The sequence below is a fragment of the Mercenaria mercenaria genome, unplaced genomic scaffold (genome assembly GCF_021730395.1).
Source record: "Mercenaria mercenaria strain notata unplaced genomic scaffold, MADL_Memer_1 contig_3077, whole genome shotgun sequence".
NCBI lineage: Eukaryota > Metazoa > Mollusca > Bivalvia > Venerida > Veneridae > Mercenaria > Mercenaria mercenaria.
In genome coordinates this window covers 1,251-27,964 of record NW_026461183.1, presented here as the reverse complement: position 1 = coordinate 27,964, position 26,714 = coordinate 1,251, and the positions used below count along the sequence as shown (strand labels likewise).

The 26,714-nt window shown below is 34.5% G+C and overlaps 1 protein-coding gene across 1 annotated transcript; it reads right to left on the bottom strand.

Annotated features, from left to right (window-relative positions):
- Positions 1 to 599: 599 nt before the first annotated feature.
- On the bottom strand, positions 600 to 26,310 carry LOC128552714 (uncharacterized; the record flags this gene model as incomplete). The annotated part of the gene is given in 7 exon segments (XM_053533761.1): positions 600 to 2,410; positions 3,390 to 3,497; positions 17,678 to 17,746; positions 18,450 to 18,539; positions 20,676 to 20,874; positions 25,821 to 25,919; positions 26,113 to 26,310. Coding segments are annotated over 7 exon segments (1,036 nt in total), but the record flags the coding sequence as incomplete, so codon positions are not given.
- Between the last annotated feature and the right edge of the window lie 404 nt (positions 26,311 to 26,714).

Sequence of the window (26,714 nt, the reverse complement as noted above, 5' to 3'; positions counted from 1 at the left end):
GTCGTTTTGTTTATCCGTCTCTCGTACGAATTCCTATTGTTTCAGTCATTTGTCAGTAATTAGAGCAACTCACAGTGTTGCAATCATACAAAACACATCCCTTGTTTTCACATAGATATTGAGGATTTATCTAATGAGCACATGTATTGGAAACACAATTTCAATACCGACTGTGTATTGTAATAATGCTAAACTATCTCAGCCGTGACATCTCCTTAAGTCACCCCCACATGTCAAAAGCACCCCCACATAACATAATGAAAACACCTCCCCCACATAGCATTTCCTTTCAATCGCCCGGAAATGCCGAAAACTGGCGATTTCACTTGCTGAATTTCTACAACAGCTTTGGAACATGTAAAGCCCGGTTCCGCCCTACAAGCCGTTTTTCGAAACACACGGGGATAGTTGGTTTAGTCATTTTGATAAAAATGCCCCCCTACATAGCAATTGCATTTTTCCCGTCAGAATGCGCCGTTGCACTTTTCACAAAAACTACGAAACTCAGAAGCCCAAGCTTTATAGCCGAGGGTGTAGTATTCTTATGAGCGGGCACTCGTCTTTATTTCGTTAAAATTGATTAAGTATTAAGACAGTAACAATGAAAAATATTACCTGAATCGAGAGATTCCGCCGCCATTTTGCACCCCTGCATACCCAGGGTATCGCCACCGTGATTATTGTAGTCATATATATATATATGATGTATATCTGTACATCTGTACCAAAAGTATTAAATGTTATATAATAAATATTACTTATTTGAAACAAATTAAAATAAAGATTCCATTATTTGTCATGCAGGTAGATCCTGTTACTGCCTGACAACATGCTTAATATATGAATAGTAACTGTCTGAATGCCAGTTGAAAAACAAAACTATTGTAACTGACTCGCTGACATGTCTTAAGAAACTGCATGAGTGTTTATAAATGAAACTGAATTAAACATCATTTTAAATATAAAGTATTCAACCACATAAAAGACACGAGACCACAGTATACAAAAAAGAGTATCAACAAGTTGTCGGAGGATAACAACAATGCTCGAGTATTCGACAGCTTTGTTAACTGAATGAATATGGAAGTCGAAATAGAGGCATAATTTGTAAATGTAAAACAACAGAGTTATCAAAATTGTGAATAACACGTTAGATCATCACAGTGAACAAGTTTGTGAAGTTTCAATACATTCCCATTATTGAGTACTGAGATGCAAGCTTATTGTAAATTGACATAGGGGCATAATTTTGTAACAGGAGGGCCATGATGGCCCTATGTCGCTAACCTGAAATACACCGCTTTCTTCAACAGCTTTGGAAGATTATTTGTGCAAGGAAAAATATTTTAAAAGCTTCCATTACATAAATATAGGGAAAAGTGACCATGCCCTCAGGCAGTCCTGTTCTTTGACGAATCAGAATAATTTGAACAATCTTGGAAGAGTTTTTCATAAGGACCATCTGTATGAAATTATTTCAAAATCGGACCAGCTGTTTAGGAGGAGATGTCGTTTAATGATTTTTCTATTTTAGCACTACCAACCACTATGTGCAACCATCTGAAAAACTTTGGAAAAAGACTACCCAAGGAACATCCAGGCCAAGTTTTATCAACTTCCACCAAATGGTGTCTAGAGGAGATGATGTTTAAAGGAAAGTGTGGACGTACGAACGCCGGACGTTGAGCGATTACAACAACTCACCCCGATCACTTCGTGCTCAGGTGATCTTAAAAGCAAAATAGAGTTATTGAACCTTTGCAGTATTAGTCAGTTTACAAGTGGTTACTGAGATTCGAGCATACAAACAAAAGCTTAATCAAATCGGACATCGGCGGCGACGTGGACGCCGACGCAAGTGCGAGTCCAATACCTCTACCTTTTCGTAAAATATCGAACGTGTTAATGAAACTTGACAGTGTATTTTAACCAAACAAGTTTTGCTATGCATATTCATGTCACATGTAAAAAGGCGAAGACGGGAACATACTAGTATATAGGACTAATAAGACTTTCTTAAACATAACATGAAATGACGATGATCATATAAATTAATGATTATGGGAAGCGTAAACTTGGAATTCACTTCAGCCAATACTGATAGCTTTGAGAGACTTCGTAAGCTTATATCATGTCTTTACTTTCCTTGGGCAACCCCTTTTGTCAGTATTGCCCCTCCTTCATGGAGAAATAGTGCCGGCCATACAACAAAAGCCAATTTCTTTCCAGCTTTTGTATATGATTTGTACTTTGACGTATCAAACTCACTCCCAGGTTTGACCTCTTTTTCCATGTACACTGGTGGGTTCTGTATATTCATTAACCAGCAGATTTTGATGCAGCGAACAGAGTAGCTATCAAGTGATGACGTCGCAAACCATTCTTTAAACTGCGGATGTGTTTTAAAATACTGAAATAAAAATGTTAAAAAGGTAAAAGTTATACATGAATAGAGGTTTACAAATATGAAGCATTTTCACTGTTCAGCGTGTTGGTGTTGTTGTTATTTACATTTCTCTTATGTCAAAACCATAGGCGTAGGAAATTTCTAAAGTATGCGTATTTTGCTTGATTGACTGTCAGCAATTTAGAAAGTGCCAAAGGGAAAACTTCGAACGCCGTCGCCTTATATCTGTCAACAGCTGACAAGGCAAAGCAGGAACCACTATTGGCGTGGGCTATCCCCGTGTAGTAATTGTTCTGCGTAGAAATATGAATAAACACCATTTCAACATGAATTAGACAAGACAGATTCATCAATCAGCTTCATTATTTAATGACTCAACGATATCATTCACGCAATTGTTCATTTTGATATGAGTATTGAGCTGGTAAATGCTGAAATCATACCTACTGCATACAATACATTTTGCACAAATGCACGAATACAGTTTTATTAATCCTGGCATATATACATAACTATTTTGTTATTTCTTAATCTGGCTTGGTGTCATACCCGACCATCTTGAAACACGTACCCTGTAGCTGAGGTGGCTTACAATATCAATTGAATACAATTTGATTGGTCAATCAGATGCTTATAGCTATGTAATAAAAAAGAAAGGACACATATTTCCGACCAGACTTGTCAGTTTGCATTATGTCTCAGAATTCCCCTGGAAGATTATAAGATCTGACGAAGGAGACTGATAAGCAGACAGTAAGCAAGATTGTTTTGGTAAAAATGGAGGCTAGACATCTTTTTTTCTGATACACTGCGACTTGTGATAGTTTCTTTCTCACTTAAACCTATGTAATGCCGTGGACAGAAAAGGTCCTCGTACCAAGACTCCCACCTACCTTTGCACACAAATATGTACTTACATGTAGACAGACAAAATGGACGCTTTTAACTGAGATTTTGTAAAATAATTTATTCCACAACTAACCGAAATGACATTGGAAGCCGAAGATGTTACGGTTTGCTTCCTAAGTTCCGATATTGTTTTGGACTGAACTGCTGACAGACTTTCACCTTTACTTTTGTCCTTTGTATCCTGCAAAAGAGTTTTAAATGTGATAAGAGTTCAGAACTTGAAACCTTGGTCTGCAAAAATGAGCAACAATAATGAAAGTTACACTCCTTATACTTCTAGCAGAGAAAATGATATTCACTATAGAATGTTTGCTTCCTGTGTTATTATTATGTATTGTCTTTCTATTACCAATATAGTACTTTACATCTACAAGACAATCCTACATACAGAAGAAATCTGTTCTCTTTGTAATGAACATAATATTGTGAGTCAATCCCCTCATCTGAAAACTTAAATAGTGGTATAGTAACCTTTGGTTCTTTCTTAAGTCCTTTTACATACTGCCGGGTGATATTGTAAAAAGGTACTGTAACATAGGAAAGTGAAAATAGAGTTCTGGCAGCAGTCAGCACCGGCTTATCGTCAGAAATCAAGGAAGTAAAGTTAAATATTTCTATCATGAATACGGGCGTTAATAAGTTACGAAAGTATACAGGAAGCAAGATCAACATAACTTATCGTCGGTAAAGTCTAACATGCTTATTTGATATTGAAAATATATAATATTTAACTTTAAATTTTTTCGAGTTTAGGCGCTCCAAAAGTGAGTAAAATTTGAACGCTTATTTTTCGGCCAGAAACGAGTTTAGAAAATACTGTGATTCCAAACGCATAGAGTGTTTTAGTTAAATAATTAATAAGCCATTTGACTGCCAGAAGTTTCTAATCAATTTGAAGAAAACTTATATGCATCTGTTCAAAAACAATGCCGAACTCGAATTCGATATCACCGGATAAGCGAAAGGAATATTTTGAAAACATTTTTAATTTGAACGCTGAAGATGATTTAAATGACCCAATTATACATGCGGAAATTCGAAAAATGAATTCGAAGAATATATTTTTAATTCATTCTGAAATAATGGACGACGAAAGACTTAGGGCAGCTACCGGTCTTATAACTAGTACTAGCAGCGGTGAAGATTACACTGATCCAGTTTTTTGTTACATAGAATCGATATCTTATTTCCGTTAATTAATAAACTATCAATAGACTGTATGATACTGGAACGTTCCCAGTAGAGTGGAGTAAAGCCCTGTTTAAGAAAATGGTAATATCGGTTTACCTAAAAATTATAGAGGTATATCACTTCTAGACATATGTGGTAAAATAGAGACTGATATATTACCAAGAAGGCTGACATTCCTTGTTAATATTTCTTAAGATTTTTATAAAGCGCAAACGGGATTTTGCGAGGGCTACTCAACCATTTATTATGTACTTATTCTAGGAGCAATCATTAATCAACTGTTTATTATGCACTTATTCTAGAAGCAATCATTAATTAACATCAACTATCAAAAACAGGCGGCAAAGTTTATGTTAGTTCGTTCTAAAGACTTTATGAAGTGCTTAGCTAGAATAGAATAGAATATTGTTTTATTACCAATTACGGGTCGCATTACATGACATAATAATCACATAGTTAAAGTATTTGAAGGAAATAATAATATTAATAGTAACACAAATAAGACATGATTCGTATTGGTGTGAAAACAACTAACAAAGGCTTAATAATCTAACTGTTCCTATTACAAGGTTATAAAAAGAAACAAATTGAGAAAATTATCGAAAGGAAAGCTTGTGTTAGAACGAATGAGTGTCTGACTGAAAATGGTAACTGCCCGGAAGGCTTAAAAATAGGGTTGTTTGGCATCACCAATTTTATTTCTAATATTTATTGATGAACAAGTCAAATACGAAGAAAGCTGTGTAAAAGGCATTCAAATATTTCCCAATATAACTGAAATATCATCGCTATTGTTTGCAGACGATCTTGCAATTACGGCAGATACAGTCATATGCCTACAAAGATTGTTAAATGTATTACATAAATTTTCTTACGAAAAGGGTGTTAAAATAAACAAACAAAAATTAAAAATAATGGCGTGGCGGCTGTAAAATATCTCCCCGTACTTGGATTCAGTGTTGTTATATTTTCTGGTCTTTTATGATCATGGAGTCCATTCAATTGATATGTAATAAGAGTTCCGCTTAAGCCGGTGCTAGGGGTCGTGAGAGGTGTTGCATAGTTCATTATCTCTCATGAACAGACTCAATCAAACCAAGTTTGCAATTTTTCTGCTCGGTTGCATTCTTTGCTTCCGAAGGATCTTTTTACTGATTTTATTAAAGAAGGAGGGATATTATATAGACATAGGAAATAGAGATCAATTTTATTCTATCTTTAGTTTATACTTATTTGTTTTAGCTCGATTGTGATGAAAGGTTCAAGCTTATTTGAACCACTCTCGAGTCCGCTTCCTGGAAAAAACCAGTACTGGTGTCATATGAGAAGTCATGGTCGTGACCCCAGTAGGGCTCGAACCCACGATCCCTGGATTGAGCGGCCGACACCATATCCACTAGACCAACGCTCCCCTTAAATTCTATCTTTAATAATCCTACCTGTCCTGTATTATAAAACCTGTTCTACTGTGACATTTTGATGCAAGCAAAACTATTATATTCGTTATAAAATACTTACTGTTATTTCATTTATTATCGGCTTGTTAAAAGTTAGTTTTTACCATTAGTAAGCTGACAAAAACATATGAAGCAGGTTTTAAAGAGTAAATCAAACACATATCAATATATCCTAAATGTTTTTGTTAAGCAAACAAAGGTATGATATTGTGTTCATTTTCCACTCAATTACGTAATTGCATGGGAAAGAAACTAATAGTAATCTCTGCTTGTAAGTACAGGCCTAAGTCAAGAGTTGTCGTTCTTTGTGGATTATAACTTTGATTTAAATATTAAAACTTCTGTTATTGATGTTTAAAAAGCAGCGAGAAAACGACCCAGAAAATGACGCGGTTTCTATTCCGTCAGCAGTGAGTCAGGTCATTCAATAAATCAGCTATCTACTAACAATGAAATCGATCAGATGTCAGACAGCGCACGGGATTCTTATGCCAGCGATGTCAATAGTTAGGACGGAGCGGGGAACGGCTTTTGTTATCCACAATAGACGTTAATAACAAAATAAACCTACTTTACTAAAGGTATTATCCCTGAATGTTTGTGGTTTAAATACAAAATTATGTTGCCCAGATTTTCGAGACATTGACGATACTGACAATATTTCTGTACCCGGATTTTCTGTGTTTTTACACAGCAGAAAGAAGCTGTCAAGGTATAACTCTGGCGGAATCGCCTTATTTGTGAAAAATGCACCTTTTGTAGTTGTAGATCATGTAAGATCTAGCAATCTGGTATTGTTCTTTAAAATTTCCCATCTATGTTTTGGTGAATCAAACATCAAATGCGGAGTTATATATATTCCGCCATACGGATCAAGATATGCTAATGAAGATCCATACACTGAGATACAAAATGAATTGTTCAGATATTGTTTAAATGATGAAAATATATTGTTGTTTGGAGATTACAACTCTAGATATAGCGATAGACAAGATTTCGTAACAGTTGACAGTTTTTTGTCTAATCTTTGAAGAGACAGTTATTTAAAAAAATTGAATTATTTCATATCCCTTTAAATAGAAAGTCAGCTCATTAAATGGGTATAGGTATCAAATGTTAGATTTTTGTAAATTTATTTTAAACGGCAGAGCAGAGCCAGATTACACCAATCCCAAAACTACATGTAGAAATGCGAGTGTCGTTGCTTATTTTTTTATCAACTTCTCATGTCTTTAAGCATATTCAGGAATTGGAGGTTTTTGATTTCTGTGATTTATTTTCTGATGTCCATTACGCAGTAGCAGTATCATTAAAATGCAAAGACGACGTAGATAGTCATGTTACAAATATAGATAAAAATGCTAAAGATATAAGTATGGAACCTGTTACAAAACTATGGGACTTTGATAAATCTGAGATATTTATTGAAAATTTAGATATCTTAAATTGCTGAAATAGAAACTCGAATAGAAAATTTGACATATAATGGTATTATTTCTACAGATGACTTAAATGATATTGTTACAGAAATAGGGAAAGTCTTTGATAATAGTTCTAGACAGTCATTTGGAACATTGAATGTCAGGAAAAAAAGCCAAATAAAATAAAAAAATATAATTGATACTAACCCTTGGTTTGATGCTTCATGTAGAAATGCTAGAAATGTTTAACACAAAACTAGAAAAGCGTATGATATGTTTAAAACGGAATTTTATAGAAAGCTTCTTAAAACAGTCAGTAAGAAATATAACAAGAGGGCCAACATGGCCCTAGGTCGCTCACCTGTGAAACACACCATAACAGTTTAAACATGTTTGACCAAGGGATTTCATGGAAACAAATATTCTGGGCAATTTTCATTAGAATTGGACCAAAAATGTGGTCTCTTGACTTTAAACAAGTATTTTATTTGATATGACCTAGTGACCTAGTTTTTGATGCCAGATAACCCATATTCAAATCTGACTTAGATTTTACCAAGGCCATCATTCTGACCAAATTTCATGAAGATCAACTGAAAAATACAGCTTCTATCGCATACACAAGGTTGTTCCTAGATTTGACCTAGTGACCTAGTTTTTGAACCCAGATTACCCTTTTTCGAAATCGGCCTAGATTTCATCAACGTTATCATTCTGACCAATATTCATGAAGATCAATTGAAAAATACAGCCTCTATCGCATACACAAGGTTTTTCCTTAATTTGACCTAGTGACCTATTTTTGACCTCAGATGATCCATTTTCGAACTCGTCCTAGACTTCATCAAGGCAATCATTCTGACCAATATTCATGAAGATCAATTGAAAAATACAGCCTCTATCGCATACACAAGGTTTTTCCTTGATTTGACATAGTGATCTAGTTTTTGACCCCAGATGACCAATTTTCAAATTCGGCCTAGATTTTATCAAGATTATCATTCTGACAAAAATTCATGAAGATCAATTGGAAAATACAGCCTCTATCGCATACACAAGGTTTTTCCTTGATTTAACCTAGTGACCTAGTTTTTGACCCCAGATAACCTATTTTCGAACTTGGCCTAGATTTCTTCAAGGTAATCATTCTGACCAAATTTCATGAAGATCAGTTGAAAAATACAGCCTCTATCGCATACACAAGCTAAATGTTGACGGACGACAGACAGACGACAGACAGCAGACGGGCGCCGGACATCTAGCGATCAGAAAAACTCACCTGAGTATTGTTCAGCTGAGCTAAACAAGAGGACCATGATGGTCCTGAATCGCTCACCTGTCCCCACATGACCCAGTTTTGAACTGAGTATGACATAGTTTTTTCTATTATTTGACATAGTGACCTAGTTTTTGAGCTCATGTGACCCAGTTTTAAACTTGACCAAGATATCATCAAGATAAAAATTCTGACCAATTTTCATAAAAATCCATTGAAAAATATGGCCTCTAGAGAGGTCACAAGGTTTTTCTATTATTTGACCTAATGACCTAGTTTTTAAAGGCACGTGACCCAGTTTTGAACTTGACCTAGATATCATCAAGATGAACATTCTCACCAATTTTCATGAAGATCTCATGAAAAGTATGGCCTCTAGAGAGGTCACAAGGTTTTTCTATTTTTATACCTACTGACCTAGTTTTTGACCGCACATGACCCAGTTTCAAATTTTACCTAGATATCATCAAGGTGAACATTCTGACCAATTTTCATGAAGATCCATTGAAAAATATGGCCTCTAGAGAGGTCAAAAGGTTTTTCTATTTTAAGACCTACTGACCTATTTCTGAACGCAGTTGACCCAGTTTCAAACTTGACCTAGATATCATCCAGATGAATATTCAGACCAACTGTCATACATATCCCATGAAAAATATGGCCTCTAGAGAGGTCAAAAGGTTTTTTTAATTATTTGACCTACTGACCTTGTTTTTGACGGCACATGGCCCAGTTTCGAAACTGACCTAGATATCATCAAGATGAGCGTTCAGACTTACTTTCATACAGATCCCATAGAGAGGTCACAAGGTTTTAGACCTACTGACCTAGTTTTTGACCGCAGTTTACCTGGTTTCGAACTTGACCTGGACATCATCAAGATGAACATTCAGACTAACTTTCATACAGATCCCATGAAAAATATGGCCTCTAGAGACGTCATAAGCTTTTTTTATTATTTGACCTACTGACCTAGTTTTTGAAGGCACGTAACCCAGTTTCGAATTTGACCTAGATATCATCAAGGTGAACATTCTGACTAATTTTCATGAAGATCCATTGAAAAGTATGGTCTGTAGAGAGGTCACAAGGTTTTTCTATTTTTAGAACTACTGACCTAGTTTTGGATCATACGTGACCCAGTTTCGAACTTGACCTAGATATCATCAAGATGAACATTCTGATTAACTTTCATAAAGATCCCATGAAAAATGTGACCTCTAGAGTGGTCACAAGCAAAAGTTTACGGACGCACGGACGACGGACGCTGCGCGATCACAACAGCTCACCTTGTCACGATGCATTACGCTCAACATCGTTATACCCATGAAAGAATGGAAAATCTAAAGGCATTAAAATCTAGCAATTCGAAACTTTATTGGAAAATTATAAACCCTAAAGGTCAGGTAGCAGAAACAAGTGCAAGACTTAATGACTTTTTTGAGTTTTATAGTAATCTGAATACAGAGGACTCTGGAGACGAAACTGATGGTCTGTTTATTACTGAACACAATGACATTTTAACAGAAGATATTAAGGTATTAGGCCCATAATAGAGTATCTCCTTTTTGAAGAGTATTCAATTTCTACCATAAACCTACTTTGACCGCAATTTTCAGGGAGGCGTAGGTTCAAGCCCCACTGGGACCAACATTTTTTCCCCTTATTTTTCTTTTTTTCTAGTAAGTTTTTACTTCTTTCAAGACTTGTCATTGATTTATTGTACAGAAGTGGAAAATATTCATTTGATAAGCGATTTCTTGCTGTTCAAAGTGAATCTACCTCTGAAATAGAAGGGAGTTAGACATCTTTAAATATGCTGAGTTACGTGTGGGAAAAGTTCTCTATTTTGCCTGCATTCTTTAGATTACATATTGTGGAAGAAATGTAGATAGGTTTTACTTCTGCCCCACAGTTATTTTTGAATCAAGTGAGCAAAATTCAAAACAGACCCGCAGGATTCGACCTTATTTTTTCAATGTTGGAGATAGATTTTGTCTCATTAAATCCGTTTACTTGAGGCACCCTAGAAAAAATGATACTAACACTTTTATTTTTTAGTTTTATAATTATTTATCAATAGTTTGATGATTCTTTCATAAAAAATAATGGTATAATGAATTTTCTGCAAACGTTTTGGATAAAGGTCGCCACTTTGAAATTTGTCTCTTCTTGAGCTTGAGGAAATACCATAAATAACACAAAATTTATAAAAAAACAGCACGGTAAAAGTTTTTGAAAATTTGCAACAAAGTGCGAAGCACGGTCAGCTGTAAGAATACCAAGCAAATGCCATTTTTTAAACATTACTATTAGGGGCCTAATACCTTAATTCGGCAATTACTGGAGCTGAAATATTAAAAGTTATTAAATCTCTTAAATATAGCAATTTATTTATTTATTAGTCCCCTACTGGTTGAAAACCAGTTTCGGGGACTATAGGAATGCGCTTTTCCGTCCGTCCGGAAGTCCGTCCTTCCGTCCGCAATTCCGTGTCCGGTCCATAACTCTGTCATCCATGAAGGGATTTTAATATTACTTGGCACAAATGTTCCCCATGATGAGATAACGTGTCTTGCGCAAAACCCGGACCCGTAGCTCAAAGATCAAGGTCACAATTGGAGGTCAAAGGTCAACAGGGCTTTTTCCTATCCGGTCCATAACTCTCCCATCCATGAAGGGATTTTAATATTACTTGGCACCAATGTACCTCATAATAAGACGATGTGTCAAGCACAACTTTCAGACCCCTAGCTCAAAGGTCAAGGTCACACTTAGCAGTCAAATGTTAACATAGCATGAACAGGGTCTGTTTCGTGTCCGATCCATAACTCTGCCATTCATTAGGGGATTTTAATATCACTTGGCATAAGTATTACCCATGATGAGACGACATGTCATGCGCAAATCCCGGACCCCTAGCTCAAAGGTCAAGGTCACAATTGGGGGTCAAAGGTCAACAGAGTTCTTTTCCTGTCCGGTCCATAACTCTGCCATCTATGAAAGGATTTTAATATTACTTGGCACAAATGTTCCTCATGATGAGACAATGTGTCAAGCGCAAAACCCGGACCCGTAGCTCAAAGGTCAAGGTCACAATTGGAGCTCAAATGTCAATAAGTTTTTTTTCCTGTCCGATCCAGAACTCTGTCATCCATCAAGGGATTACAATGTTACTTGGCATAAATGTTCCCCATGATGAGACGACGTGTCATGCGCAACACCCAGAACCCTAGTTCAGAGGTCAAGGTCACACTTGGAGATCAAAGGTCAATAGGATTTTTTTCCTGTCCGGTGTATCACTTTGTCATGCAAAACAGGATTTAAATATCAGTTGGCACAAATATTCCCCTGGATGAGACAACATGTCATGCGCAAAATCCGGGCCCAAGGTCTTATGTCAAGGTCACACTTAGAGACCAAATGTCAAACAAAAGAATGACTTTGTCTTGAGCATTTCTTCTTCATGCATGGAGGGATTTTGATGTAACTTGGCACAAATGTTCATCAACATAAGACGGATTGTCATGCGCAAGAACCAGGTCCCTAGATCTAAGGTCAAGGTCATATTTAGAGGTCAAAGGTCAAATTCAAAAATGACTTTGTCCGGAGCATTTCTTCTTCATGCATGGAGGGATTTTGTTGTAACTTGGACCAAATGTTTACCATGAGACACCCTTGATTTTAGAATTACGTCCCTTTGTTTTACAAGAAATAGATTATATTGTAACTTTTTTATTACTGGCCGTAGAGAAAAAAGGAGACAACATTTCTGTGGAACAACATGCATGTTACATCCAATTTTTAGGTGTATTTTGACCTATCTCTACCTGGTAAAGAGTTTCTTGTGGACTTATATTATAAAGATTTTTTTAGGATTAATTTCCCTTTGTTGTTACTATAAATAACATATATGATAACTTTTTTATAATCTGCCAAACAAATTCGATATGAAAACAACTGTGGGTTTTTATATATGCACATTTTAATCCAAGTGTGTTGTTATAACATATTGTATATATAGTACAATACTGTTTATACATCATTGACAGATATCAGTTCATTATGTTATACTGCACTAGAGAAAACTAGGTGCCTTCCAGTAGGGGACTTTGTATTGCATGGCAATACTTCATTCACTTGTTTATTTGGGTTTTACGGCGCACCAACACAGTATAGGTTATATGGCGCCAAACAGGACTACAAATTTTGGTTTCACATCTCATTTAAAGCATCGGGTATTGACAATATTGTAAATGAACAGATCAAAGCATCTTCTAATATTATGCTTTCATTATATTGTTAATTGTTTAATGTTGTATATGATACTGGAGTAATTCCAGAATCTTGGACTATTGGTATAGTTAAACCAATATATAAAAATAAAGTAGACCCTTGCCTACCTGAATATTATAGGTCTATATCACTTTTGAGTTGTTTTGAAAAACTATTTACATGCATCTTGAATAATAGATTAAATTTATATGCTGAAAATGTACGACTAATAAATCTTCACAGGCAAGTTTTAGAAAATCTCACTCAATTTGTGATAATTTACTAGTATTTATACTTAAGATATTGTACAGTCTAGTAAAAAGAAATTGTATTGTTGTTCTGTAGATTTCAAACAGGCATTTGACTCTGTTTGGAGAAATGGCTTGTGGTATAAATTGCAACGGGAGAAGATTAATGTCTTAATGTCAAATATAACTTATATAGTAGTATTAAGTCGATGGTGGTAACTAGTGAAGGCTGTACAAACTTTTTCAATTGTAATGTTGGTGTGAGATAAGGCGAGAATTGATCGCCATTTTTATTTAGTATATTCTTAAATGACTTAGAAAATTTTCTATGTGACAGAAATGTCAAGGGATTTAGCAAAACATTTAAATGCCGAAAATTTATATATATACTTGATATTATTGATTCTTTTATTTGCAGATGATACTGTGATATTTGTGGAATCTGAAAACGATTTACAAAATGCCTTAAATGTATTTAAATCATATTGTGACCAGTGAAAATTGAAAATTTATGTTGATAAAACAAAAATACTCATTTTTGGTAAAGGTAGAACCAGACGAAAGTTGAATTTTTATAATGGAAACAGTCTGGTAGAAATCGTCATGGATTACAACTACCTTGGCATTTGTTTTACCAAGGGTGGGTCCTTTTTTACAACAAAGAAATATATAGCGGACCAAGGAAATAAAGCATTGTTTTTTTGTTTTTTTTTTAATTAAACCCCTTAATTTGTCATATGAACTGCAAATAGATCTCTTTAATAAAATGGTAAACCAGTATTACTGTATGGTTGTGAAATTTTGGGTTTTGGAAATGTTGATTGTATTGAAAAAGTTCAGTTGAAATTTTACAAATATATTTTTAAACTTAAGAAGTCAACACCGTCATATGTGATATGTGGTGAACTTGGTATCTTTCCAGTATGTATTGATATCTATAGAAGAGTTATTTCGTTTTGAATAAAACTTATTAAATATTCTAATGAAAATACTGAAAATTTGTCTTGTAAAGTTTACAGAATGATATATGAAATGAATATTTCAGGTACTGTAAGGTCCCAGTGGATCGACAATGTTAAGTATTTATTATGTTCATCCGGATTTTCGGGTGTATGGTACAGTCAGAGTTGTTTTTAAATGACAGATGGTTGATAGGGTGAATTTGTCAAAAATTTAGAGACAACTTTATACAGAAATGGAATTCTAATTTACAAAATACATCAGGCACTAATATTTACAAAGCTGCTAAAACTAATTTTCATAAAAGTGCTTACATCAATCTTTTGTCATCTAGACGTAGCCTATCGATTATGCGTGTTTTTTTTTACTAGAAACCACAGATTACCCGTGGAAATGGGAAGATGGCAGGGATTACCATCTTATGAAAGAAAATGTACTTTTTGTAATAACGATGTAGGAGATGAATTTCATTATCTTTTTATATGCCAAAAAAATGTTAATGAAAGAAAAAAGTATTTGAAATGCTATTACTGTTAATCCGAACTTTTTCAAATTGGAAGAATTGTTTTCTAGCAAACAGGATCCTGTGAGGCAAAATTGAGCCGACTGAGAGGGATCCGGTGCATTAACGAAATCGGAAGTAGGGCGTTTTTAAGGAAATATGATGAAAATAACCACATATTGTGTATTTACAAATACGATGGGATCAACGGCTTCACATCTAAGGTATTAGCTACTTGCTATATTCAAGGAAAGTCGTATTTAAGTTTCATAAACATCGCACGATGTTTATCCAAGCCAGTACCTCCGGCTACATTCTATCTTCGTTTGGACTTGTGTCAACTGATAAATTAAATGTAACGATAAAAAACAATGGTATATAGCTACATCATTCCGTAGCTCATATGTTTTTTATGCGCAAAAATGTGTTTAGGACGAAAATTTCGATTTTCCGAGCTCACTAACGTTGGAGTTCATTGTTTACCACAAAGAGTGTCCCGTTTTCTCATTTTCCACAGAGAGGGATCTGATATGCATATACACCGTGAATATGTTAATTTGATATGCCGCCATTATTCACTGTATAACTATGGAAATGATGCTTATGTTGTTTACTTGATGCAAACCTAAGTTGAAAAATAAAGTTTAAAGTTTATATAAACAGAACTATAATAAATTTGCTAAATCAGCTTTTTTTTGTTATTTAAAGGACTTGGAAATCAATTTCTATACTTTATTTAATGTATTTCTATCTTTGAAAATGTTAGTGTCTATATTATCAAAATATGAAAACTGGAATTACATGTATGCTGGGGAAGTTGAAACGGTTAACAGTTTCTGTAATGTTGTAACGTTTACTCGACAACTCTCGCGTGCTAGAATGGCAAGTGATCAAGCTTTAAAGGCTAAACGAGTCCTTGTGTCGCTATTATCGAGATTATACGAGTGCGGTCAATTACCTAGAAATGTCTTTTTATTTTACTTTCATTTCATTTCATTTATTTTACTGTACGGATCGAAAATTTGGGATATACAATGGCTAAAACTTAACGGAACTAATTCATTATTATGCTTGTAAACGTTTTAAGTGTGTAAGTCAAAATGCTGTTAATGCAGCTGTTTTAATACCCATTATATAAACGCGACCAAAAGAAGCTTTAAATATACCAAAAACATTATCGCATAATAATTTTCTTACACCTGAAAACCAGTGGAGTTGACCAAAGTTATTTACAGGTATTTTTGGTTTGATAACGTATAAATAAGAAAATGTATTTATGATAAAAGTCGCACAACGTTTAAAGGTTCCATACTTTCAAGAATTGTTAGGGGCAATTACAGACAACTCAAAATTGTATTCGTATCGTCAGTATTAGTTTTATTTCATTCATAAATCACAATTGAATTACGTTAATATAAGAAAATTTAGACATTATTTTGCTAAACTTAGGAATAGAGAGATACCACATACTCTGAAAGAAGACAGAACTTCTAAATTATGAAATTTTGGTATAGAGACGAAGTGAAACTTTATTTTAATTGCCCAAAGCTGCCATATATAAAAAATATGTCCCTACTGAAAAATATTTTGAAATTATAAATGTACATAACTTTAATATGTTAATGTGCTGAAACTCGTGACGTAACAAATTTAGCTATGTATGCTTTCTATGCATTTCAAGAACGTAGGGTAATTTTGGAGACCTAGCAGAATGCTGATATATAGGCTCACCTTATTTAATATTTTGTCATCATCATCATCATCATAAACATCATTCCATGTGTTTATTGTATACTTGTAAAATAATCTGGTTATGGGCCGGTGGGCCGTTATGTAATGAATGTACTGTCACTGTGATTGACTAAAATGTCTAGTTTGAAATTATGTGTAATACACAGAAGCTGTAGGTAAAGTAAAATATACCTCGCCATATGCGAGGTATCATATCAATGATATATTTTCGTTTGTACAGGAATCATTAGATTTGGCTTAACAGCTGTGAAAGGGTAATGCCATTCTCGCATACCAGAGGTCTACCGTGGTTCTCCGGATGAACGTTCGTCTCGGGATTTTGACGAACATCTGATGGATGAGAATGGGGTAATGCAAGCGACACATCGTAACTGGGAATAGTTGTGCCATGTACTTAAATCCTTTTATAGATGAGATAGTCAGGGCAAATACAGAGATGGATGGACGCAACCAATTCCTATATTCACCGCCATTTCGACAAAAAGATGTTTAAAATGATTTATTGAAATAAGATATCAATAATGCGTCATGGTTTTTATGTTTTTAGTTTTTAGTTTTTATGCCCTTTAGAACTACAAAATATGTCTTTCAAAAAAATCTGATATTTTGCACACATTTTAGTCAAATATGAATGTAACAGATATTTGACTCCATAAATAATTGAAACTTCCTTTTACTGCATATAAAATAGTCTTTTATCTTTTATGAAAATATTCTGTCTTTGTCTAATGTTAATATACACGTATATACATTGATGTAACCATACGATGACACGAAGACTCAATTAATACAATATTGAATCAACGAAACACGTTTGATCGAAGTTAGGTTATGACATATGATAACATGTCCTTCGTTTATATTAAACATTCAAAACATTTATTGATAGAAACAGTCTATAATTTTCGTTACATTTGTAACATTATGTTGAATTTGGTAACATACAAATAGGATACATTTTATACATGTAAGTCATTCAATAATCAGTCTATCCTAAAACGTCAAAATCTTGGGACTATTACGAACGAGTCTAGTTTCGTTTGCAATACAGAACAGTATCCGGCATTCAAAAAATCTTATTATAAGAATGTTTTATGTGCAATAAAATATATTTTCAAGACTAAACGGGGATTTTGTTATCTTAAAACAAATATTTTTATGCAAACCTGATTTGTTCATCGATTGGATTGCTACAAAAACTGTGAACAATGTGAACAATAACGATAAACATATATATTTTAATCTAATCGATTAAGGTGATGTCGTTTCTGATAATTACCTTCGACTTTTCAGGAGCGGATTGACGGGCGGATTTTTTTCTCGTCTGTGATCCTTTATCAAGTGTTTCCTAAAAGTACAGAGAAATGTCAAAGTTATTAAAACAATGAAGAAGATGGGCACAAAGCGGTGCAAACAGTTCCTTCTTACCTCGAATATCACTTTGACAGCGAGTGATGGCATGCATCGTCTTATGTTAAATATAAATTATTCACTCAAATGCAAATGTGACATATACAACAAACAATAGTTTCAAGCGCATGTCTCCCACAACTGCCTAATCATCTGAATAGTAGCATACGAGTCAATCATGCACCAAGACCTCAACTGGCTTATCAGAGTTTCAGTGCTAGCGTTATCAAAAACAAATTTCAAGGGCCATAATTCCGAAGTCTGGGCCGATTTGGCTAGTTATGTAACATGGCCGAGAACTTATTGACAAACACATTTTGTTCAAGTTTGGTGACGATCGGATGAGAATGTTCGACTTAGAGTGCGGGCAGTATTTGTGACAGACACACACACACACACAGATAGGAGTAAAACAATATGTCTCACCACTGTGTGGTGGGAGACAAAATAAATTGATTTCCTTTATATCTGTTTACACAAAGTGTATACGATATTTAAAACAAAGTTTAATTCAAAAACTGTCAAAGAACAAAGATCAAAGTACTTTTCTAACCAGGTTCTCTATACAGATTTCATACTTCCATATGAGTGCGAAACTTTATTCCAGTAAGTAAGAAGTATTAGTTAAGGACGGTACTAACATTGCTATAACTGTCGCCAGGAGAGAGAAGTTCTGATCTAATAACAGTATCTTGTCTTTTTCCAATATACCCACATACAGAATATGCCTCCTGTGAAAAGAAAAAATACGCTGATGTTACATAACATGATGAACCATACATCTAAAATAAACTTTTAAGAAATACAAAAGCTAGAACGCGTCACTTTTGTACCGGAATGTGTCTGTACTATCATATTAACATCTTACATAAATCAACCGCATTAGTTAGTACCATAGACCCTACAATAAAATTCAGTTTCGGAAGTACAATCGCAAAGGCTTGATTTTACTGAGAGTTTGACGCGGTAGGATCATATGTCTTGTGAATTTTAGATAATAGTAACGTTTTAAAAAAAAGTATTTTTTTTCTTTTTTGCTGTTATTCGAAAAGTTAAATAAGAAATTAATTATTTATTTAGCATGTGTGCAAGATCATGATGATGTGGAAAACGTAGCAAAAAAAAAAATAGAAAAAATAAAAATATTTAAAGAGCCAATTCTGGTAATTCGTATTTACAGCTAAAAAAATAGCTAAGTCGATCAATCTAAAAGTTGTTAATAATGATCAAAAAATATCTCCATGCTTTTCGTTTATTTAAGTTTTAATTTGAAAACTACCAAACTGTTACTGAACTACTAATAAACATTCTTAAACCCAGAATATAAGGGAGGTGTTTCATATTCGAACCCATACAACTGCAAAATTCATCCACACTCCCCAACTTTCTGCCAATTTTCTTTAAAATCCTTCAAGCAGTTCAAGAGGTACAGAGCGGACACGAAACAAAGTCATACGACCTTTGACCTCTAAGTATGACATTGATATTGAAGTGAGCCATCCAGTGTGTGCGCTTTGCACATCGTCTCGATGTGGTGAACATTTGTGTCAAATTTCTTCGAAGTCCTTCAAGGGGTTCAAGAGTTACAGAGCGGCAACGAAATTGCCAACGGACGGACAAGCAGACGCACGAACGGACGGCCGGACAGACGGACACCGGCGTCATAACATAATACGTCCCATCGGGCGTATAAAAACTAATATTGTATAACTTTTTACACAAAGTTTGAGAAACCATAACTGCCTCAAAATCTGTTCACTGCTCAGTTTTCACTTGATTTTTAGGTGATTTAACAAAATCACCTTCTCCATGTAACCGCGCAGAATTTAACCAAGAACAGACTGTCTCACACCTATTTCGTATCTATCCGCTGTACAATATAGTTAAATGCTGAATAATTTACCACCTGTCATTAATGTTACAGACGGTAACATTTGGCCTATTCTATAACCACTTTTGAGGTAGCCGTGGACTTAATCACAAACTTGCAAGTGCACATGTCTAGCAAAAAAATAGTTCAACTATACTATACTATTGCCTATTACTTTACAGGGTGTTTGAATGCATAACTGTATATATCACTAAACCTCAGTATCATCCTACTATGTATTGGTTTTCTAACTATCAAAGCGCTGTTAGCGCTTGTGCCATTTTAGGAATAGATTCTTTTTATATACGTGCTAACATAAACCACCTTTCATCGGTACTTTGATTTTGTGTGGCTTTTCACAATTTTTCACTATGTTGAGTCCAGTCGAGTCTCATCAAGGTCTGGTTCATCGTTGTTTGAGACTCATTAATCATTAAGGTCTTGGAATGCTTTGAATGCAACTTGAAGTATTCTTATCAACATTTTAGTTTAACCAATTATAGATTTATGCTTGATGAATAAATTTAATTCGCAGAGTTCGACATTCCGGAATCATTGTGCTATTCAACTTTTTGCGCTGTATTAACTTTACGCAATTTGAGTTCATAATTTTACAATGCAAATGCACACTTATAAAATCATATTATTAATTTACACATTACCATCGTCTCTGGAAACGTCTGGAGTCGTCAATGGCCTAGCAGAAGCTGGTTCCCCGCCTCGGAACATTTGATAACGTTAGGCCTGTTGGCCAAAATAGGTATCGTACCGTACACAAGGAAATTTGATTAACATGTGTAACCACTGCATATTTGGCGCATTGACGTTTTTCTCCATTCTGTGGCCAGAACGCAGACCTGTCACTATCTATTGTTTTGTTTATCGTGATTGAACAGCATTAATGCATATTTTTGCCTTGTTTAATGCGGTTTTTATGCAATAATTCATATTCTAATCATACAGTGCATCCCTATATTCTATAAAATTTACGCAGTACCTTTATGATATTAGTAAGAATAGTTTGTATGTCTTCTTCAGACTTTTTTGACTTTTGTAGACATTCATAAGCATTTGTCCATTCATTGTCGTACAGCTCTGAGTATTCCTCGGCCAATTTGGTTGGCCTGTTCGGATCACTGAGGTCTGCAATATTCGGATTGTTGTCTGTAAGGTTTGCTCCAGCAAATTTAGACAGTCTGAAAATATGCGAATATGTAAAATTTACATACACCTGTAATATGTCAGGAGCTGTAAAATCTCTACATGATCAAGCGCTTAGAAATTGTCATAATCTTTTATCATTGTTCGATAAAGTAGATTTTGATATTAAAACCAAACCCTCATTGTTTGACAAAATGGTGGTACCAATATAACTGTATGGTGCTGAAGTGTGGGGAATCTATAATAATACTAGTTACAAATATGTTGATAAACTACATATAAGATTTTGCAAATATATCCTTGGAGTCAAATATCAAACTCCAAATAGTGCAGTACTTGGAGAGCTGGGAAGATTCCCATTATCAATCATCTGTAGAGAAAGATCAATAAAATGTTGGTTAAAAATTATGAACAAGAGCTGTCTCCATAGGATGACACATGCCCCCGATGGCACTTTGAATGAATAGTTATGGCCGACTTTTGAGCTACGGACCTTGGTCTTGCGCGCGACACGTCGTCTTACTGTGGTACTCATTCATGCCCAATAATTTTAAAATCCATGCATGAATGACATATATATGGACCGGACACGCCCATCAATGCACTATCATGAAATATGATCTTTAACGTCTAAGTGTGACCTTGACCTTTGAGCTACAGACCTGGGTCTTGCGCGCGACACGTCGTCTTACTGTGCCACACATTTATGCGTAGTTACTTGAAAATCCATCCATGGATGACAAAGATATGGACCGGACACGCCCATCAATGCACTATCATGAAAAATGACCTTTAACGTCTAAGTGTGACCTTGACCTTTGAGCTACGGACCTGGGTCTTGCGCGCGACATGTCGTCTTACTGTGGTACACATTCATGCCAACTTATTTGAAAATCCATCCATGGATGACAAAGATATGGACCGGACACGAAAATTGCGGACAGACCGACAGACGGTTCAAAAACTATATGCCTTCCTTCGGGGGCATAAAAATAATGATTCACCTATGTTTAAAATGTATAATGATCTCTGTCAAAATGTACAAGCAAATTGTTGGGCAACTAGAATTAATTCAGTCATTGATCATCTTGGTTTTGGTAATGTAAGGCGTGATTATGATGTAAATGTAAATTATTACCCGATTATACAACGTAGAATTCGTGATCAGTACATTCAAGAATGGAGAGGAGCTATTAACACCATGCCAAAATTGGATTACTATTGTAAATATAAAACAGATTTTGTATTCGAAGATTATCTTTCTAATATCACAAACGATGATCTGAGAAAACATTTTTCTAGTTTAAGATTGTCTTCTCACAACTTAGAGATTGAATTTGGTAGATATAGAGGTATTGAAAGAGAAAACAGACTGTGTAAGCTATGTAGTCAAGATACATTTGAATTAGAATATCATTTTATGCTATGTTGTGACACATATAGAACAGTAAGAAGAACATATTTTAACAATATTTTTTGGCCTTGTGTACAGAAATTTTTCACGTTTATGTCGACAAAAAGTAAACGTTTGCAAGTAAAAGTATCTAAATATATTAAAGAATGTATGTCAATTAGGAAAAATGCCTTGGAAATTTTAACTGTTTCTTAAATGTATGTTGTACGATAATGTGTGTGTATATATAGATATATTTAATATTCATTACTACATTGTACTTGTATTTATTTTTGTCTTTGCCATAGTTTTTTTGTGTTGTAAATGGCCAAAGGCAACTTGTTTGCTGATTATGCCAATAAATTTGAATTTGAATTAAAGCGGTCTGAAACCTTGACATTGACCTACATGTTTTTTGCTTAAAATTCCACATTATAAACCTGAGACCACCAATTCAAAGACGTACGGAGAACTTACTGGGAATAACGTAAACGTATATCCAGCTGGGAATAATTTCAGGTTTAGCCCGTTCTAATTTGTCAATTATGCAAACAAACTCAAAAAGTGATTTTTCGAAACTGAACATTTTAATGCGGCCACAATATCTTTTTTATTATACATTTTGATATATTTTGTACGTTTAATGAATACTGAAATAAAGTTGTAATCCGATTTGCGATTTTGAGATGAAATCAAAACAAAATCATTATGTTGACTTTATGTCTTAAATCAAAGTGCAAAAAATATTTCATTGTAAAACCTGTTATATATGTGCAACAAGATTTCATTCGAAACAATTTTGTTTCAATCAAAACTCACATTATAGTATAGGAATAAACATGACATATCTCATTCAAACGTTAACATTAAAGGGTCATAAATATGCCATTAATATTTGTACTAGGAAATGTCGAAATTATGCGCATCTCATTTTGGTAGTGAAATTACTTGCGAAGTTTCTATGAATTCCAGCCAGTGCTTATTGAGAAATAGCCTGAACAAGAATGCTGGAAATGACTCTACTTAAGACTTCAAGTAGAAAACTCTCACTCACTTAAACTCAAATGTTCATAACTCCGTAATAGATAATGGGCGCATTTTGTATTAGATCTAGTAGCATTTCTTTCTGTGACCTTTTGATAAATTCTAGTCAGAGCTTAATGACAAATAGCACAGACAAGAATGTCAACACGGACTCTTTGTAAACTTTATGGACAATAACCTATTCCAATATAAAACACGTAACATGTTTGCAACAAGGTTCCATACCAATCATTCTTGTAGCGTTTCAATTAAAACCCTAATAGCAGTATAGACCTTTTAACACAAACTATTGGTTGCTATGCTATTTCACGGATGTTATGATTTTAACGTGCATGCGCTCTTTACGTGTGGCAAAAGAAAACCTACATAAATTATCATTATATTACGAATTGTTTTAAAGACATGTATGTTATTAATTATATCTTAGCTGAAAAGCCTGCTTTATTCTTATTTTCGTCAGAAAAGAACAAACATTTCCACACATCATACAAGTATAAAACTTATTCATTACATTTAAAAATGTCATATTTTTTTTTCATTTTATCTACTTTTTCCACAACTTAATATAGTTGTTGTATATATTTTTCTCCGACTTGAATGACATCTATATACTTAGGGGTCGCCGCTCCATGTCACAGAAGTTGTTTTTTAAAGTAATATACCGGAAAATATTACGTAACTATTATGCTAATGACATGATAAAACATAGGTCACCTAGGTAATCAAGATCCTAACTTTATTTCGAGGGTGTCCCCTAATCAGAGTGGATCATAAAAGTTACTGAAGCATATAAGATGGCTCTGATGTGACATACTTTAACCCCTTCGGTCATCAATGCCATAATAAGAACGCACTCGGATTAATATATCACGTGGCGGGGCTGTTTTGTGAATCAAAAATAAACATTTCACGTGATATCTAGTGTTTTAAAATCTATAAGAATATACTTTGGAACTTTAATGGACATTTCTTTTTATAACGATGAAAGTGTAGTTATAAAAAATCTAAATTCGTAAGATCTGAATCATATCAAGGACTGTAACTACATACTGACGGAAATACCTAATATGAATTTCTATTTTTTTATCTCTTATGTTTACATGCTGGATCTTTTTCATATCGAAAATGTATCGTGCGCATTCATTACCCGTAAATTAATCAAAAATATGATAAACTTGAATTCCGCAAAGAATAGGAACATCGTTTAACAACAGATAAAGAATGTAAGTAGAACACCTTTCCCCACTACCCGCCCCCCTCTCTATTAAATCTGACCGCTACATTCACCATCCGATATTGCCAAATAACAAATTTCAAATTCAAAGAATCGATAGAAATAAAAAATAACAATTTTAAGATGATTATTATTTTTTGAATACGGAATGAATTAATCCCATTTGGGTATAATTGGATACAAAATCAAAGGCTGAACTTTGTTAATTGAACATTTTATTTTAAACTTCCTTTGTTAAAGTATATCAGCTGTGGGTTTGCAAAGATCTACATATGTTTTCCATTGTCTTGTGGTGGATATTTACTATAAAACAAACTAATTATTGATCCGATAAATTGAAATGCAATACAACTTTAACGTAATTTATATTGTGCGGTCACGTCGTTTTGCCCTACGTAGAGTGCGCATCTTGGGTCAGTTGTAGGAGATTTAGTGATCGGGTTTATGATATATTAACCCAATCAACTGGAACTTTGCCGGTAGTAAAACAACAATAAAAAGAATATGTTAAACTGAAAACCATAACATTCGAACGGCTTGATAATTATCACTCCTGTGAAGTTTGATCAAATGCAGCCTAATGGTAACAGACAAGCTGTTTAAGCACTGTTTAATTCGGCAAATCAAGAGCCATAACACCCCTGAAAATCTCTGAACCGGAACATGTCAATGATATGCACAACTATGCGGAGCACTTACAACTATAACGTTTGGTGGAAATATGTTGAATGGTGCAAGAGAAGTTGCCAAAACATCATAAAAATAAACAAAAGTCCATAACTCCGCTGAAAATCACTGAAACGGAATATGCCCATGACATGCAAATGATGTTATTTATGAAGTTTGGTGTAATTCGTCCTGGTGGTAAGACAGCAGTTGCGCGGGCGAGATTAAACACGACTACCCAAGGGGCGTTAAATTATTGAAAATCACTGAACCAGAAAATGCCAACAATATGTACAACAAGGTATTGCACCGATAACTTTTGAAAGGCTTCTGTAATAGAAGCGAAGTCGCCATAATGGCATAGATTTCGACCAAATAAGGGTCATAACTCTAACTAAATGAACCAGAACACACCGGTGTTGCAGAACTGGACCTAGCAATGATAACCTTTATGAAGTTTAGTGTAAATCCGCCTTGCGCAGACAAAAGTTTTGATACACAGACTTAACACCCTTCAGACAGGCGGACAAAACTGAAGTAATATATCTCCATCCGCTGGGCGGCGAAAATAATAGAACACTATAGAGTCAAAGAGAATGTTTCAGCTCGATTAATCTAACTTGGTTAGTCTTTAAAAGAAATACCTTGTCAGAAGTGTCATTTTCTCTTCTTCCAGCTGTTTATTTGTTTCTTTAAGTTGATCAATATGTTTTCGGCACCGCTCCCCAACAGCGTCCGCTGAACTTAAAATAAGATCATTTACGTAAATAGCTGAAACTTGTATTCTTAAAAACATTACAAGCTATTCCGTGACAAAGCTTCAGTTAGTATGTGTTATGGGAAGAAATCTCAGTTATTCAAATAGATATTACAATTTTAGTTAAAACGAAAAAATACGTCGTTATGTTGCAGTAGGAAGTTAAAAATGTTTTATACCTTCGGCTGATTTTTCTACACACGTCCTCAATCACAAATTTAACATGTGAGATAGGCGTTGGCGATTTTCCTTTGTCTTTTTGAGACACAGTTTTAGTCTCTTTCCAGTCATCTTCATAGTCTTCCTTTGTTAAAGCTGTGTACATTTGTGACAGACACTGTAAGACTGAATCAGTTTCTGTGAAACGCTTCTTAAAACTGAAAATGAAAAAATAAAATGCTTTAAATTGGGAGAATGTTATGATAATGTCTATGCATGAGAAAAACATTAAACACATTTAATCGCGTTTCATATTAAATAGCTTTGTAATATATATCAAAAATCAGCGTAGTACGAGACGACAGATTGTAAGCATTTCAATCCATTTATTCACGCACACTGAGTTTGTACAAAGGGTTTGTAGGTCAGTAGACCATTTGGCTTCTGATAAAATATATTTTGGTTTAACACCAAAGGTAAGGGTAGAGTCTTTAGAAGCACAGCCAGTCACAAATAATAACTGTTTTTGGAAAGATGTATTAACACGTTAATCGTTTTGCTCGCGCTCGCCCCATTGAAAAAAATTAAGCCATAATTTGTTAGTGCTCTATTTTTTACGGAC